Source organism: Acanthisitta chloris, unplaced genomic scaffold, assembly GCF_000695815.1.
Source record: "Acanthisitta chloris isolate BGI_N310 unplaced genomic scaffold, ASM69581v1 scaffold44556, whole genome shotgun sequence".
Lineage (NCBI taxonomy): Eukaryota > Metazoa > Chordata > Aves > Passeriformes > Acanthisittidae > Acanthisitta > Acanthisitta chloris.
Window position 1 is genome coordinate 1 of NW_008680597.1, and position 13,835 is coordinate 13,835.

The 13,835-nt window shown below is 40.2% G+C and overlaps 2 protein-coding genes across 2 annotated transcripts; one reads left to right on the forward strand and one right to left on the reverse strand.

Annotated features, from left to right (window-relative positions):
• Positions 1-2,081: 2,081 nt before the first annotated feature.
• On the forward strand, positions 2,082-8,982 carry TMEM185A (transmembrane protein 185A; the record flags this gene model as incomplete). Its single annotated transcript, XM_009077744.1, has 6 exons — positions 2,082-2,321; positions 3,871-4,078; positions 5,961-6,044; positions 6,722-6,898; positions 7,233-7,356; positions 7,892-8,982. Coding segments are annotated over 6 exons (1,078 nt in total), but the record flags the coding sequence as incomplete, so codon positions are not given.
• A 2,586-nt stretch (positions 8,983-11,568) lies between these two features.
• LOC103805108 (uncharacterized protein CXorf40 homolog) lies at positions 11,569-13,754 on the reverse strand. The gene is made up of 2 exons (XM_009077743.1): positions 13,473-13,754; positions 11,569-12,086 (listed from the first exon to the last, which is right to left on the reverse strand). The coding sequence occupies exons 1-2, from the start codon at positions 13,723-13,725 to the stop codon at positions 11,869-11,871; spliced, it is 471 nt and encodes a 156-aa protein (XP_009075991.1). The 5' UTR covers positions 13,726-13,754; the 3' UTR covers positions 11,569-11,868.
• Positions 13,755-13,835: the final 81 nt, after the last annotated feature.

The window sequence follows — 13,835 nt, forward strand, 5'->3', positions numbered from 1 at the left end:
CAAAGGCTGTCCCGGAGAGCTCCAGCGAACAGAAAACTGAATAAACTGGGGTTTTATTCCGTATGCCCAGGGAGCGCTGGGACACGCCGTGCCCGGGCGGTGCCTGCCCCGCGGGGGTCGGTGTGTGTTTTCTCGGCATCGCCTCCCTTCGGGCTGGAAATGCGGGTGCTCCTCGTCTACTCTGCAGCCCGAATTCCAGGCATCTTTCCTTTTGTTTTATTGTGTAACTTTCCCCCATTACTCCAAGGCTCGTTCTGGTGTTTGAACGCGGCGCTTTGGGGTGCGGAGCTGCCCCGCGTAGGCACTCCCTGAGCGGCCCAGGCTCCGACTGTGTCTGTGGGAACAGTCCTGGGCTGGACAGGGAGCATCGTGGTGTCCGTTCTTCGTCCCGTCTCTGTTAAAGTGACACGGTGACAGTCACTGCATCCTGGGCTTCTACTGGCTTTTCCAGCAAAGCACGTAGAGGCTCATTTAACTTCCAAAGGAACCGAGACAATTAGTTGAATTTCACTGGTTTTGCCGTTACCAGATATTTTAAGACCACAGATTAAAGGCCTCCAAGTAATTTGTGCAAGGTGGCTTGAGATGCTGAGAGTCCTGGAAAATCCTGGCCTGTGAAAGAGGCCTGGCATTGTGGCACTTATAAGCTGTGTTCAATCAGTGGTTCAGACAAACAAAAGAGTAACCAAAGCTCCAGGAAGTGCATTGTTGCAGAAAGGCTGAAATAAACAACTGAAATATGTGGGGCTGGAAGCAATGGAAAAGCAGAAACAGAGGTCTTAGAAGCTTATAAAGTTTTGTTCCTGCAGAGCACTGCTTGCAGCATGTTTTGGTGCTGAGTGAGGAATGAGCTCGCTGAGTGCTGCTTTTGTGCAGGTGTCTTCATCCCCAGTGCTTTGGTGCTGCTGGAACACTCGGGCAGCAGCTCTGTTCACCACGGGACATTTTACTGCTGTGTCTGTTGAGGGGCCAGGGAAAGTACACGAATGCTGAATGTTAAGAGGATGACTAGCCCAGGAAGCTGAAACATCTCTTTGTTGCTATGAGGAGTGACTGGTTTTTATCCTATCCCCAGGTAGTTTCATCAAGCATGTGAGGAGATGCTGACACCATAAATCTGCTTTTCCTTGTTAAAGGGCAGATGAGACACTTGGTTCTGAGCAGAGACTAAGCAGTTTGATATCTAAACGTGTCAGTGGTGATTGCTGAATACTTTGTTGTTTGGTGAGAGTGACAGTGGGCAGTGTGAGTTCCCCTGCTGGACTGTTACTGCTTTACTCTGTTCCTTAGGTTATCCGTGTTTTAAAATACATACAATTACTTCACTGAAGTGGTGTTGAAGCCTAATTACATGTTTCATAAAGCAGTTTGTGAGCTTCTGGTGAATGGGTGGGTGACTTTTCCCTTCCTGTCCTGTGAGGAAATCACTTACTACATAATTATTTTGTCTGATTTTTTGGTGGCACAAGCAATTGCTGTGCCACTGCTCAAGTATTCTGGATACATATATTCACTAGTTATATCAATGTAGCTGTTTGAAACTTGTAAGTACCATCCTCAGTATTCCAGTTAGAAACTTCACTCTGTAGTCAGTAACTTTGTTAAACGTTTAACCTGTTCGGTTTTTTCTAAATGTTGCTTTTTTAACTGAATGTAAGTATAAAGAAAAAAAATCTCTGAAATCTATTGCATTTTGTAATAGCTTTTAACCTTTAGTTAAAAATGGTGTGGATAAAATTTCCTAAGTTGTGTAACTCAGGTTTTGATGTTCAGAATTATCATTTGATTTGTACAACAGAACACATTTTCTGAAACATGTACAGCTGAGATATTTCTGAGCCTCTAATAATACAGCTCCTGAGTAGATCCTTGTGGGAGGGAACTATTTATAGCTGTCCATTCACTGAAATTGTCACGCAAGAATGCATTTGATGTGTTCCCCTGAAGCAATGGGTTTATAAGTGAAAGAGATGACTGTGTTGTATATATCTGATTCTTTGCAAAGAAGTTTGTCACACGTTTTCTGTTAGGAAAAATCCTGATTAAATTTCAGCTGTGACTGATTTTGTTGTTCTCTACAGAGTTCATGTGACATTTCCTGCCTTGATTCCTGACTCTGCTTTTTTTGTTTGTTGGTTTAACAGCAAATTCCTTATTTATGCCTGCCTGCTGCTCTTCTCTGTGCTGCTCTCTCTACGTCTGGATGACAAAATTCAGTGGAGTTACTGGGCTGTGTTTGCTCCAATATGGCTGTGGAAGTTAATGGTGATTGTTGGTGCCTCAGTGGGAACAGGAGTGTGGGCCAGAAACCCTCAATATCGGTAAGTTGGGGATGTGCATTTGGCTAAACAGAGGTGACATCATGTGTGTTATGTACTGAATCCAATTCATAAATGTTTTTTTTAACAGCATAAGATAGACCATCCAGAAGGTTTGTTTCCAGCATATTTAAAATTATTATCATCACCTATAGTGTATGCACAGCTTTACACAGCTGTGGATGTTTTAATCCTAGCTGCAGCAGTTCATCACAACTTCAATATTCTTTGGGAAGCTAAAGCTTCTCATGGAGGGACTTCTTGCACTCTTGTTAGAATGCTGGGAATTCTTTGCTTTAGTATAAGCCATGTAGAAATATGTATCCTCATATGCACTAGGAATATACTGATTTAATTGCATGATTTTCTAAATCAGTTTACTGAAATACACTGACAAGCCTGAAAAATGTTGATATGGGGTGTTTTTCTTCTCCTTGGTGTGCATATAGCCTCAGTGAACATATGGATGAATATTCAGCAGTTCATGAATATGCTGTGAACCCAGATAATTTTTTTCAGACTTCAGTTGCAGTATTGTAAAAAATAGTCAAGTACACTAATACAGAAAAATGTGTTACATTTGATAAGTAAGATGTGGGAACCAATTTCTCTTCATTTTTGTCAAAGTTGTTGACCACTGATATTGTCAGTCTAGGGTAAAATAATTTCCAGACCTTTAAATACATCAGTGTTGACTTTTTTGGTAGTCCAAGTAGGATGTGGCTTTGAGGATCCTGGAGCAAAAAAAAAATGATGTTAAATGAATTTAATTGTCTTTTCTATCTGTAGTGAATATTAATGAAACATTTTGGTGCACATGTCTCCTGAGACACACTACTGTGTGGTTCAGGTCTTGTTTGCTCCTTCTAGTAATGGTCCTGCTGGTGTGTGTTGACTTTTTTGGTAGTCCAAGTAGGATGTGGCTTTGAGGATCCTGGAGCAAAAAAAAAATGATGTTAAATGAATTTAATTGTCTTTTCTATCTGTAGTGAATATTAATGAAACATTTTGGTGCACATGTCTCCTGAGACACACTACTGTGTGGTTCAGGTCTTGTTTGCTCCTTCTAGTAATGGTCCTGCTGGTGTGGTGTATCATTTACAGGCATTTTACTCTTTAGTAATAGAAAATACCCTGTTGTAATACTCTGACTTTGGTGAATAAATTCTGGGGGAAGATGTTGATTCAGTGAAAGCTGGTGCAGGAGCCAAACAGATAATTTTATATTGAGCCTAATTGATATCTGAATGTTGACATAGTAGCAGAGAAATCCTGTTTTATCTGCCCAGCTTAGAAATCCTTAGAAAATTTTCACGTAGTACAAGTCCTGCTCCACTCTCTGAGTAAAATACTTCCCATGTGCAGCTTTATGGGCAAGAAATTCTGTTTGGTGGTCAGAAGTTGAGTTTAATACTGACTATTTGGGTATAATGTGTATGTTTATTAAAAACAAGTGTTAATATCTGAAACTGAAGTGTCTTGGGATGTTTGCAGGATAGTGTGTGCCTTCTGATTGTCAAGTAAATCGAATGCTTTCTTGTCCTCTTTTCAGAGCAGAAGGAGAAACCTGTGTGGAGTTCAAAGCTATGTTAATTGCAGTAGGCATCCACCTGCTACTGCTGATGTTTGAAGTCCTGGTGTGTGACAGGATCGAAAGAGGAACCCATTTCTGGCTTCTGGTCTTCATGCCATTGTTCTTTGTGTCTCCAGTGTCAGTTGCAGCTTGCGTGTGGGGATTCCGACACGACAGGTCTCTGGAGGTAAGGACTCATTGCAGTGTGTAAAATTCACATCAGTACAGGATTTACTGTCCCAATCTGGGTGCTTAGTCTTTAATTTGGGAATGTGGATGGTAGGCATTGAAGAGTAGGGTTTATTTTCTGCCTTAAGCTGTTCGTGTTAAAACAATTGCCAGTAGAGTTTTATTTCGCAGAGCTCTATTCACTGTGAACCATTCCTAAAAGTAAAATTTCTGTAGAAGTACTTGACTTCTACTGGATGACGCCTGATTGCCCATTGATTTACAGATGACTGCACAGCTGCTAAGTACTGGCAGAAGAAAGTGGGATCCATAAAAGGCAACAACTGTCTCAACTCATTTTTATTTATTTTTTTTTCCACTATTTTGTCATCTTCACCTAGTGCTGTTCTACTTTCTTTCCTTTTTACTCTGGGGAGATTTCATTATTTCCCTTTCATTTGCTAGAAACATGTGCACGGTGGGGTTTTGTCTTTATATCATGGTGGGCTCAGAAAAAGCTTTTTTATGTATCACACTATTTTTATAGTCAATAAAGCATTGGATTCATTAAATTGTGAGCCTATGCACTGCAAATATACATGCACTTCTCATACAGAGCTCATATGTTAACTCGATGTTAGCTAGTTGTAGCACTTGATCCTCTGATTTTTCTGGTATTTTTCTCTCTCATTTTGCTCTTGCAGTTTTCAGGTTGCTGAGTCTTATGCTTGAGTGTGGGGTTTTTTGGTGGCTTACTCTTGAGAAAGCCAGTGGTGCAAAACTATTTAAAATCTCCTTTTTCAATCTTTTTTTAACTGACTTGTAGTTCAACTGTGGAGACTTTGGTGTATGTTCCCTGAAGCAGGCAAGTGTTTGCTGCCTGTTGGGTTTTGGACTCCCTTGTACTGTGACTTTGGAAGGCATTTATCCAGACCACAGTGCTTACAATCATGTGTTAGTGAAAAGTAACATGTAGTGTCTGCCTTCTCAGAAATATGACATTTTAAAGTTAATTTCCATAACTGCATGTTTTTCATTAAATCAGGTAATGTTTTTCTAACTTACACTCAAGAGCTTCAGTTAGTCCTTTCAAACAGTAATTCTCTGATCTTTGAAATTGCTACCCACGGAGGGTTGCCCATAAACTTTAGAAATAGAATCTTGCCAGGTCTGATGGTGTTTCATTGTTTCACTTTGTTCAGCCTAGACACAAATGTTTTTTTTAAAGTATAATGAAAGGCTATTTCTCATAGTGGCAAGTGGGACTCAGGAAAAGCTCTCATTAACATCTTAATGAGAAGTATTGCTGTCCTCTATTGTCTCAAAACCCACATGTCTTCAGAGGTCATTTAAAATATCTCTCAATTCTATATGATTGAATTTGGATATCATTTTCCAAGTTTCTTTTTCCCCTCAGATAGAGCTGGGACTTTTAAGTTGGACTGTTGGTAGTTCTGTCCATTACTGAAACTATTAAACAATATCTTAAAAGATTCATTTTTCTAATTTTAAGATGAAGGTCTTTTTACGACTTAATTCTACCAGTATTTCTTATGTGAAGTAAATAGTTCTTTTCCCATGCTTTGCTTCTTTCAGTCTGATTAGTTTAGCTTTTCTTATTTCTCTAATCACTCTTAGTGTTGCAGGTAGTGCTTTTATTTTACTTTTTTAAAAAATACCAGGAAGGTCTTTCTTGGAAACAGCTGACTACAGTTATTCAGTTGGGATCACAGCCTCACAAATTTAGGGATGCTTCCTAATAGCTAATGTAAATGCAAATGAATCTTCATATTGCAGTGATAAGCATGGAGTCAGAAAAGTCCTTTGACAGGTTCCTTGGTTGTCTTGGAAATAGCTTTATTGTGCTAAGAGTTAATTAATGTTTTTTTTTCCTTTTCTAGCTGGAAATCTTGTGTTCAGTCAATATTCTGCAGTTCATATTTATTGCACTCAGACTAGATGAGATCATCAGATGGCCATGGCTTGTATGTAACAAGTGTTTTCTTCTTATCTTTGTTTAAATGCTGAATTTCATAAAGATATTTGCTCTAGGGAACAATTAATGTGTGATCAGTCCATGATTACAGTTTTGCTCACTTTGCAATCCTTCACTGAAGGTCTGGCACTTCATTCCGTGATCATGGGAATCAGAGGCTGTTCTTTAGACATTTCATCCTCTGAGGGAGAGGAATGTGCCATCAACTGCAGTTAATCTCTGAGCAGTAGTTGAAAGAGAAATCCTAACCAAAAGTTTCCCATGGGAACACTAAAGTAGCCATGAAAATGATTGGTGAGTTAGAGAATACATTGGTAAATATTGTGCAAATGGTCACTGTCAAAACTGCTGAGATGTCCTGTCCCAAGGGCCTTTAGAATACAGAGATGCTGTTTGTGTGTCTCGGTTTTGTAAACTACCATAAAACTGACAGTCTGGTGTGGTTATGTCTGTCCTGCTTTCCAAATAACTTGAGAAAGGATCTGATTTTGAGACTGTCCCAGTAAGGTGTCCAGTGTAGTTGCTAAAAACAATTTCAGCTACAGTTTGAGTCAACGTAAAATCACTGAAGTCTTACTAAACTGCATTTACTTAATTTTAAACTGTATGTAGACTTGCTTTATTTAAAAAAACCCACACCTGAACCAAATGAAATCTCTCTCTCAGGTTGTTTGTGTTCCCCTGTGGATCTTGATGTCCTTCCTGTGCCTAGTAGTGCTCTACTACATTGTGTGGTCTGTTCTGTTCCTGCGCTCTATGGATGTGATTGCTGAGCAGAGGAGGACACACATAACCATGGCTGTCAGCTGGATGACAATTGTAGTTCCACTGCTCACATTTGAGGTAGGAACAGGCATCATGAGTGTGATGTGTCTTGTTCTTTTCTCAGTGAGTGATGAAAGTTGCTTTTTGAACTTACTGAAATGAGAATGCTGCTTTTTGTTTTGGCATAAAATATTAACAGCAAATGTGAAAGACAAACAAGAATTCTATGTTCCTTTAAAGTTTTTTTGTTAAAATATGCATTGCATTAGAACTGTAACTACATGTTTCTGTGGAGGCTGTTTTTCCCCACAGATGTGTGAAGTTAAAAGCTCTGAGCTCAGCATATGCTTTAAGCAGTTTGAAAGTGAGTTTTGCAATTAAACTGACATTGTATAATTTTTTTGCCATTTAGATCTTGCTAGTACACAGACTGGATGGGCATAATTCTTTTTCTTTCATACCCATATTTGTTCCTCTCTGGCTTTCACTGATAACTTTAATGGCAACAACATTTGGACAAAAAGGAGGAAATCACTGTAAGTATATTTAAAATCCTCAAAACAGATTGAAAATCAAGGCTTAAATGTATTTTATGAAGTTTTGTCTTTCCAGAAAGGGCTTTTCTGTGTATATTGTCATGAAATAATTCACATATATCTGTTACTATTGTTTTCAGGTGTCTGTAGTAAGTTTTCAGTGCTTACAGTGTCCTCCTGTGTGGCACTGCTTGCTTTGGCTGAGATGCAAAGTCCTTTGTGTTCTTTCTCTGTACTGATGTGACCTGATACTATGTAACATACGAAATGGATTTTTGCTGTGGTAGTAAGCTTAATTTATACAGATGGATATACACACAGCCATGTGTGCAGATGTGTGCAAATGCACATCTGTGTTCTGTATGTGTATCTATGTGTATACAACCTGAACTGTGGTGTTATGATGGGGCAAGTAATATTGAGAAGCAGCACGAACAGATTTTATATTATTCATATGCAAACAGTCAACAGGACTTACTGTCTACATAATTAGTGTTCATTCTGTTCTGAAACAACATGAAATTATATTTTTTAGGGTGGTTTGGAATTCGCAAAGACTTTTGCCAGTTTCTGCTTGAAATCTTCCCATTCTTACGAGAATATGGAAATATTTCTTATGATCTTCATCATGAAGATAATGAGGAGACAGAAGAAACACCACTGCCTGAACCACCAAAAATTGCACCGATGTTTCGAAAAAAGACTGGAGTGGTCATTACACAGAGTCCTGGAAAATACGTGATTCCACCTCCCAAGTTAAACATTGATATGCCAGATTAAGATGACAGTAGCATATTAAACTTGAACTGGTCATCAGCAGACAAATATATTTCATCTCATGCCTTGTCCCAATTCCTTTAAAACAGGTGTTGCTGAATCAGTGGCTTGGATTACACAAATCAGAGAGCTCAAAGATAATCTGAGAGTTTTTCCAGAGATGTGTGGTTGTCTAATTTGTGAACCTTCCCAATGGGTTGGTTGCACGCTTGCCTGTATAGTATTTATATGAACATTTTTAGCAGTGTAATATATTGTTTAAAAGTCTTGTTGTGTACAGTATAAGTATTATCTAAAAATATTTTTTTAAAAACCCAGTATGAAATGCCTATGCTATTCCAGGTGTCTTTTAGGTCCAAAATATACACTTGATTTTCATGTCTCTTAAATGCTTTGGGGATGCCTTAGCATAGTACCTCTTTACCTCTTTTCCTGTTCAGCCACAATCATTGTCTCAACCACAGAGGCACAAGAGTGTTGCTCTTTTCAGGCAACACTGGAAGGCTTTTTGGGGGGAAGTAGAATGTATGGCGACTTACATGATGCTTTTGAGTTAGCTATGTAAATTTTCATGTAAGTATTTCAACTTTTGCACTGGCTTGGAGGTTACATGTTGCTTTTGTTGCTTTTCTAGTTTCATGTTTTGATTCTTCTTGAGCAGCATGTACACCGTTCTTCCCTTAGTCTGGCTGTGTAATAAGCTCTTCCCCCTTGCATTGTGTGCAGTCTATGCTGGAAACATTTGTTGTAGGTTTCACAACTGTTGGTTGGGTATAAATCTCATAGCTTGGTCTTCATTACCAACTTTGTGTTGGTTGGTGTAAATGATTAAACTTTTCAAGATAGGAACTTGTTGGTGTTGGTATAGCATTTTCTTGTCTGAAAAATTCCTTTGACATTGTCTTGGACTTTTACAGGTACTTTGGAGAAATTGAGTCTATGAATCCTATAATCCTGTAACCTGTAAAAACAGATGTCTGATGCCCCAACATCCTTGCAGCTACTCTCTGTGCTTAGGTAGCTTAAATACCCTGGGTCATGTTTCTTCAGTGTTAGCGTGGCAATAAGAGCAAGGAGTGCAGGGACGTTTCTGCATGTAGGCAAGGTATGCACCTGGAAGACTTGAGAGATGTAGCACTTCTATTCATGATGCTGCAGAGCTCCCTCTTCCTGTCTGTGGACCAGCTCCTGGCTGAGACCCAGCACTGTCCTATACCACACTTGAAATTTTGTTGCAGTTTTATTTACTTTTTGGCTCTTCAGTTAAAAAAATCATGTAAGTGAAAAACAAGTATTTAGCACTTGCTGCTGGTTCATGTCACCAGGAAACTGGATGCTGCTCTGATGTCATGGCAGTACAGCATGAGTGTCAGTGATGACTGAGAATTTTCTGTTGGGATTCTGTCCACTGGTTGCTTCCTTTCAGCTGTCTGTCTGCAGGGCAATCTGGCTGCTATGGTTAGATGGCTTCAACTGAAAAATTTACTCAAACCAAGAAAGAAGAATTTAAAATGGAGCCAAAGCAGTGCCTCTACATACCTCAGCATTCAGAAGCAGCTCTGGGATATTGCTGAAAGTGGTTGGTTTGAGTCCATTTGGTGGGGTGACAAGGGAAAGTGTGTAGTGATTCATGAAGAATTGTTTGCAGAGGAAGTACTAGGAAGGAGAGAACGTCCGAGAATTTCTGATCATGAGACCATGAAAAGCTTCATTTGTCACCTCCATCACGGCAGATTCTCCAGAAAGCTGTGATGTTCTAAATGGGGCTGGTGCAATGACTTTGCTAGCAGGAAAAAGGGCTAGGGAGGTACGTTGGGTCCTCTGCATGCAAACTAACTCTCAGAATATTCTGGTGGGATGGATTTCTGTTCCAATGAAATAAGCCTTTACGTGGGAGATGAGGATGCCAGCAAATGTTCCTGATTGTCATTTGTTTCTCAGCTCCTGCTCAGGAGTTTTTGGGGTACCATTTCTGAGTAGTAGAAATGCTGATAGAATATACATTTGCTCTTGCTAAGTACTTTGAATGTGTAAAATGAAAAGATGTTTTCGTCGTAATTTTTTTTATATTATTTGCTGTGTCTTGCTGGAACCACACGTGTAGTTTTCTTGTGGCATCTGCTGAAGGCTGGGAAAGTATGTGTCAGCATCAGAGAGTTGCCTTGCATGTTCATTCCATGCTAAACTGGCTGAAAAGTAATGGCAGTTGGGTTTCTGCATCAGTTTGTATGCTTTTGAACATCTCTGCTGCCAAGCAAGAAAACCACCAGGCTCATAGTACATCACGCCATTATGTTCAGCCTAAACTTCAGGTTTACAACACCCCAACAGTTGTTCTTAATATCCACATTTCTCTTTTGCAATTAAAATTCTGAGTTCTTGTACTGCTGTGGTCTCTTTACATTTTTTAGTTTCATTTGTCCCTTATCAGCTAATGAAGTATAATTGAAGCTTTGGTGCAAAAATCAAACACCAGCAGCATTTTCACTGGATGCAGATTTGCCACTGGATAAGAAAACCAGGTGCTGAACTTGCATGAGAAACCACTTTGAAGGAGGAGAGCACTATGCACAGCAGATGCAAGGGAGAACAGGCACACCTCTGCACCCAGGAAGGCTCTATTGGCCAAGCAATGTGCCAAGGCACCTACTTGAGTCTGTTGTGCCTCTACAGCATAGAGCCCAGCTGGCAGACAGGGTGCTGCTGCCACTTCACCTGGCAGTGCCTCCCTCACAGTCACTTCCCACCAGGGTAGGTGTCTCCCATGTCTCCAGCTGTGCTAGCAGCAGCTGCTCCTTTGCTAAGGTCACCTCTGTACTGCCACTGCCTGAGCTGCACATGTGGTCCAGACAGCAGGACTGCAGACCCTGCAGGACCCCAATGTCAGGTGTGCTAGGTACCACCTTCCACAGCTCTTGTTAAAGTTGTGTAGTCCAATGGAACAGGTTCCTATATGCTCCAGTAAACTGAATACAAAGCCTCTACCAGTTGTCCTGTCCTGTTTTTATAGCCATGCCTAGGCCTGGCCTTGCTCCAGAAAGTCAAAAGGATTTGCACTGTAATGCAGGGTGTGAATTTTGAAAAACCCATAAAAGTGCCCAAAGGTAGGAGCTTGTTTATAATTCTTCACAATTGTCTTGAATTCAGTATTAGATTTTCAAAGGTTACTGGTATTTTTCATTTTACATGAGAGAAAGAAATGTAATGCTTGCTTCTTTAATTTTTTACAAGCACCTTTTTTCTCATAATAGCCTTTCTACACTGTGTGTCAGGTCACAGAGCTGTATCCATCCTATGCACAGCTCCTGTACCTAACCTGTGAGTGAAAACAACCTGTCCTTAAGGCAGCATTAGGAGTGGGCTGTGACACAGACATCCTATTCATGATAGCAACCTGCTTTTAAGCACCATTTTCCTATAATCAAATATGCAGGCATCATATAATATGCATTTATTTACTCATTTTAAATTGGCACACAATACACAACCACATATTTAAAAAATGACATTTGCTTAGTTGTTTCTACAGTAAAAATCTAGAAAAACAATTTCCAGTAATAGTCATTAAAATCACATCTTGTTTGTTTTTCCTAAAAAAAGCAGTTCTTCAAATGTATTTGCCATTTCAAACAGTTGTGGAAGGGATTCCTAAACAAGATGATGATGTATTCAAGATGCTGACTTGTGAACTACAAGGTTGCATTTAGGCAGGAAAATAATAGTCAGGGGCAACACCTACACTTCCGAAGGGATCAGTTCCTCAGGGATGTCCACCTGCCACACACCTGTTCTCCCTCGGGCAGGAATTGGTTCCAAAAGCCACCTTGGATTGGAAACAACAGTCAAATATTTCTGTTCTAGGTTACTGAGGACAGCTTTGTTTTCCAGCTCCAGAATCTCCTCAGGAGGCAGGTTTTCTGGGTATAGCGATGTCTCTCCAACGTCAATTAATCCTGTTTGCAAAATTAAAATACAAAATCATTTGTCTGTTTGATGTCCTAAAGAAAAGTTTTCCAGAAGTAAACCCCCCTGAGCACATACAGAACAGCCAATTTGTTCCAGAAGAACAGAGCGGGAGGGATGCAAACCTCCAGCCTGCACCATTTGCTGCGGGACACAGCCTGTGTGCCTGAGCTCAGGTGGGTGAAGCACAAAGTTACAATCACCACAACCCAGAGATACAGAGCTCTGTGAAAAGGCTGCGGGAGGTAACAGCTGCTGCCAAAACTCCTGAGCTACAATTGGCCTTGAAACAGCTTCATTGGAACATAAAACTCTCTCTGCTCCTCTCAGGACACTGTTCTATTACTATTTTAAAATCATTAAACTATATGGAAATTCCTGCTCTCTGGAAACCTAATGTCACAAAAGGGAATTTCTATATTACTTGAGGATTAAAAATGTTAAAATAAGGAGCAAAGAAGCTTTGATACCTACTCCACAACTGAGAATGCAATTTATGTTAAGCTACAAATCTGCATATTACACAGGACCTACAGTTTTTAGCACTGTAGAACTGCAACAATTTTTTGGTGTATGTGATAGAAGTAATCTGTACTGCAGGAATAGCTAAAAATACTCAAACAACGCAAGACAGATGGTGTAACAAAGATACCTACAAGGAAAGTGCAAAATGCTGCAGGATAAAAACTTTGTAACTGCACAGTGCAGCAACATCCACTGTATGTCAGCACAATTTCTGCAGTGAAACATCACTCTGTCCTGACTGTGACTCTGTGCTACAGAAACAAACTTCACTGCCCAAATACCACGAGAGACAGAGCATTTGTATAACTGAAATAGATTTATTTTATGTTATAGTCTAAAATGACATGTAAAACACTGAAAGGTCATGACATCACTTGACCAGAAGTACTGCAAAATGGTTTAAGTAGCAGTTCCTAAGCTCAAAATGCAAAAAGTGTGAAATTGGCATTTATTATCCCCAAATGGAACAACATACAACCCATGTTATCTTACTGCATGTTGAGTTAGCACAAATTCATTTTATGTCTTGTAGAAAATAAGTTGTAGCCTAAAGTTTTTAGTGGAATAAGTGTATTTAGAAGACTGAAGCCCGACTAAAAATCTATAACCTGAAAGTCAAAAATACTTCATGTTTCCAACACAATGAAAAAGTACAAATTTTATTGACAATGTCCCTTGCTGACTTCAGCCTACAGGACTTGAAATAGACTCCCCCATCACAACTCAGGCTCCACTCCTTCCCAGTGTTAAAGAAATGTCATAATGAACACTACCATGTAAAGCAGAGCTGTATTTGACTGAATGTGAAAGGACTGAAGGCTTGCTTGTAAAACATACCTAAGGTTGCTTACCTGCAATAACTCCTCTGCCAAATTTTTCCCCTTCATCCAACAAATCCTGCACTTGCTTTGGTGTCATACCAAACCTATCCAAAAGAATTTTTCTCCACGTTTCATCTTCCCAGTCCTTAACAGCTATATGAATCGCAATGGTGCAGTTCTTGTAGCCTGCTAGCAAAGGACGCCAGCGAGTCTCTACCGTTTTCACTCGGTTTAGAAGCAGCCCCGCGTAGGGCTGTCGGAAGGAAAGGCAACCGAACCTCATCGCGTTGCTCGCATCGGGCCCGTCCGTTTCCTGCGAACAGACAGACAGACGGACAGACAGACGCGGCGCTCGATGCCCACCGCAGCCATCCCGCGGGGCGAGGTGTGCGC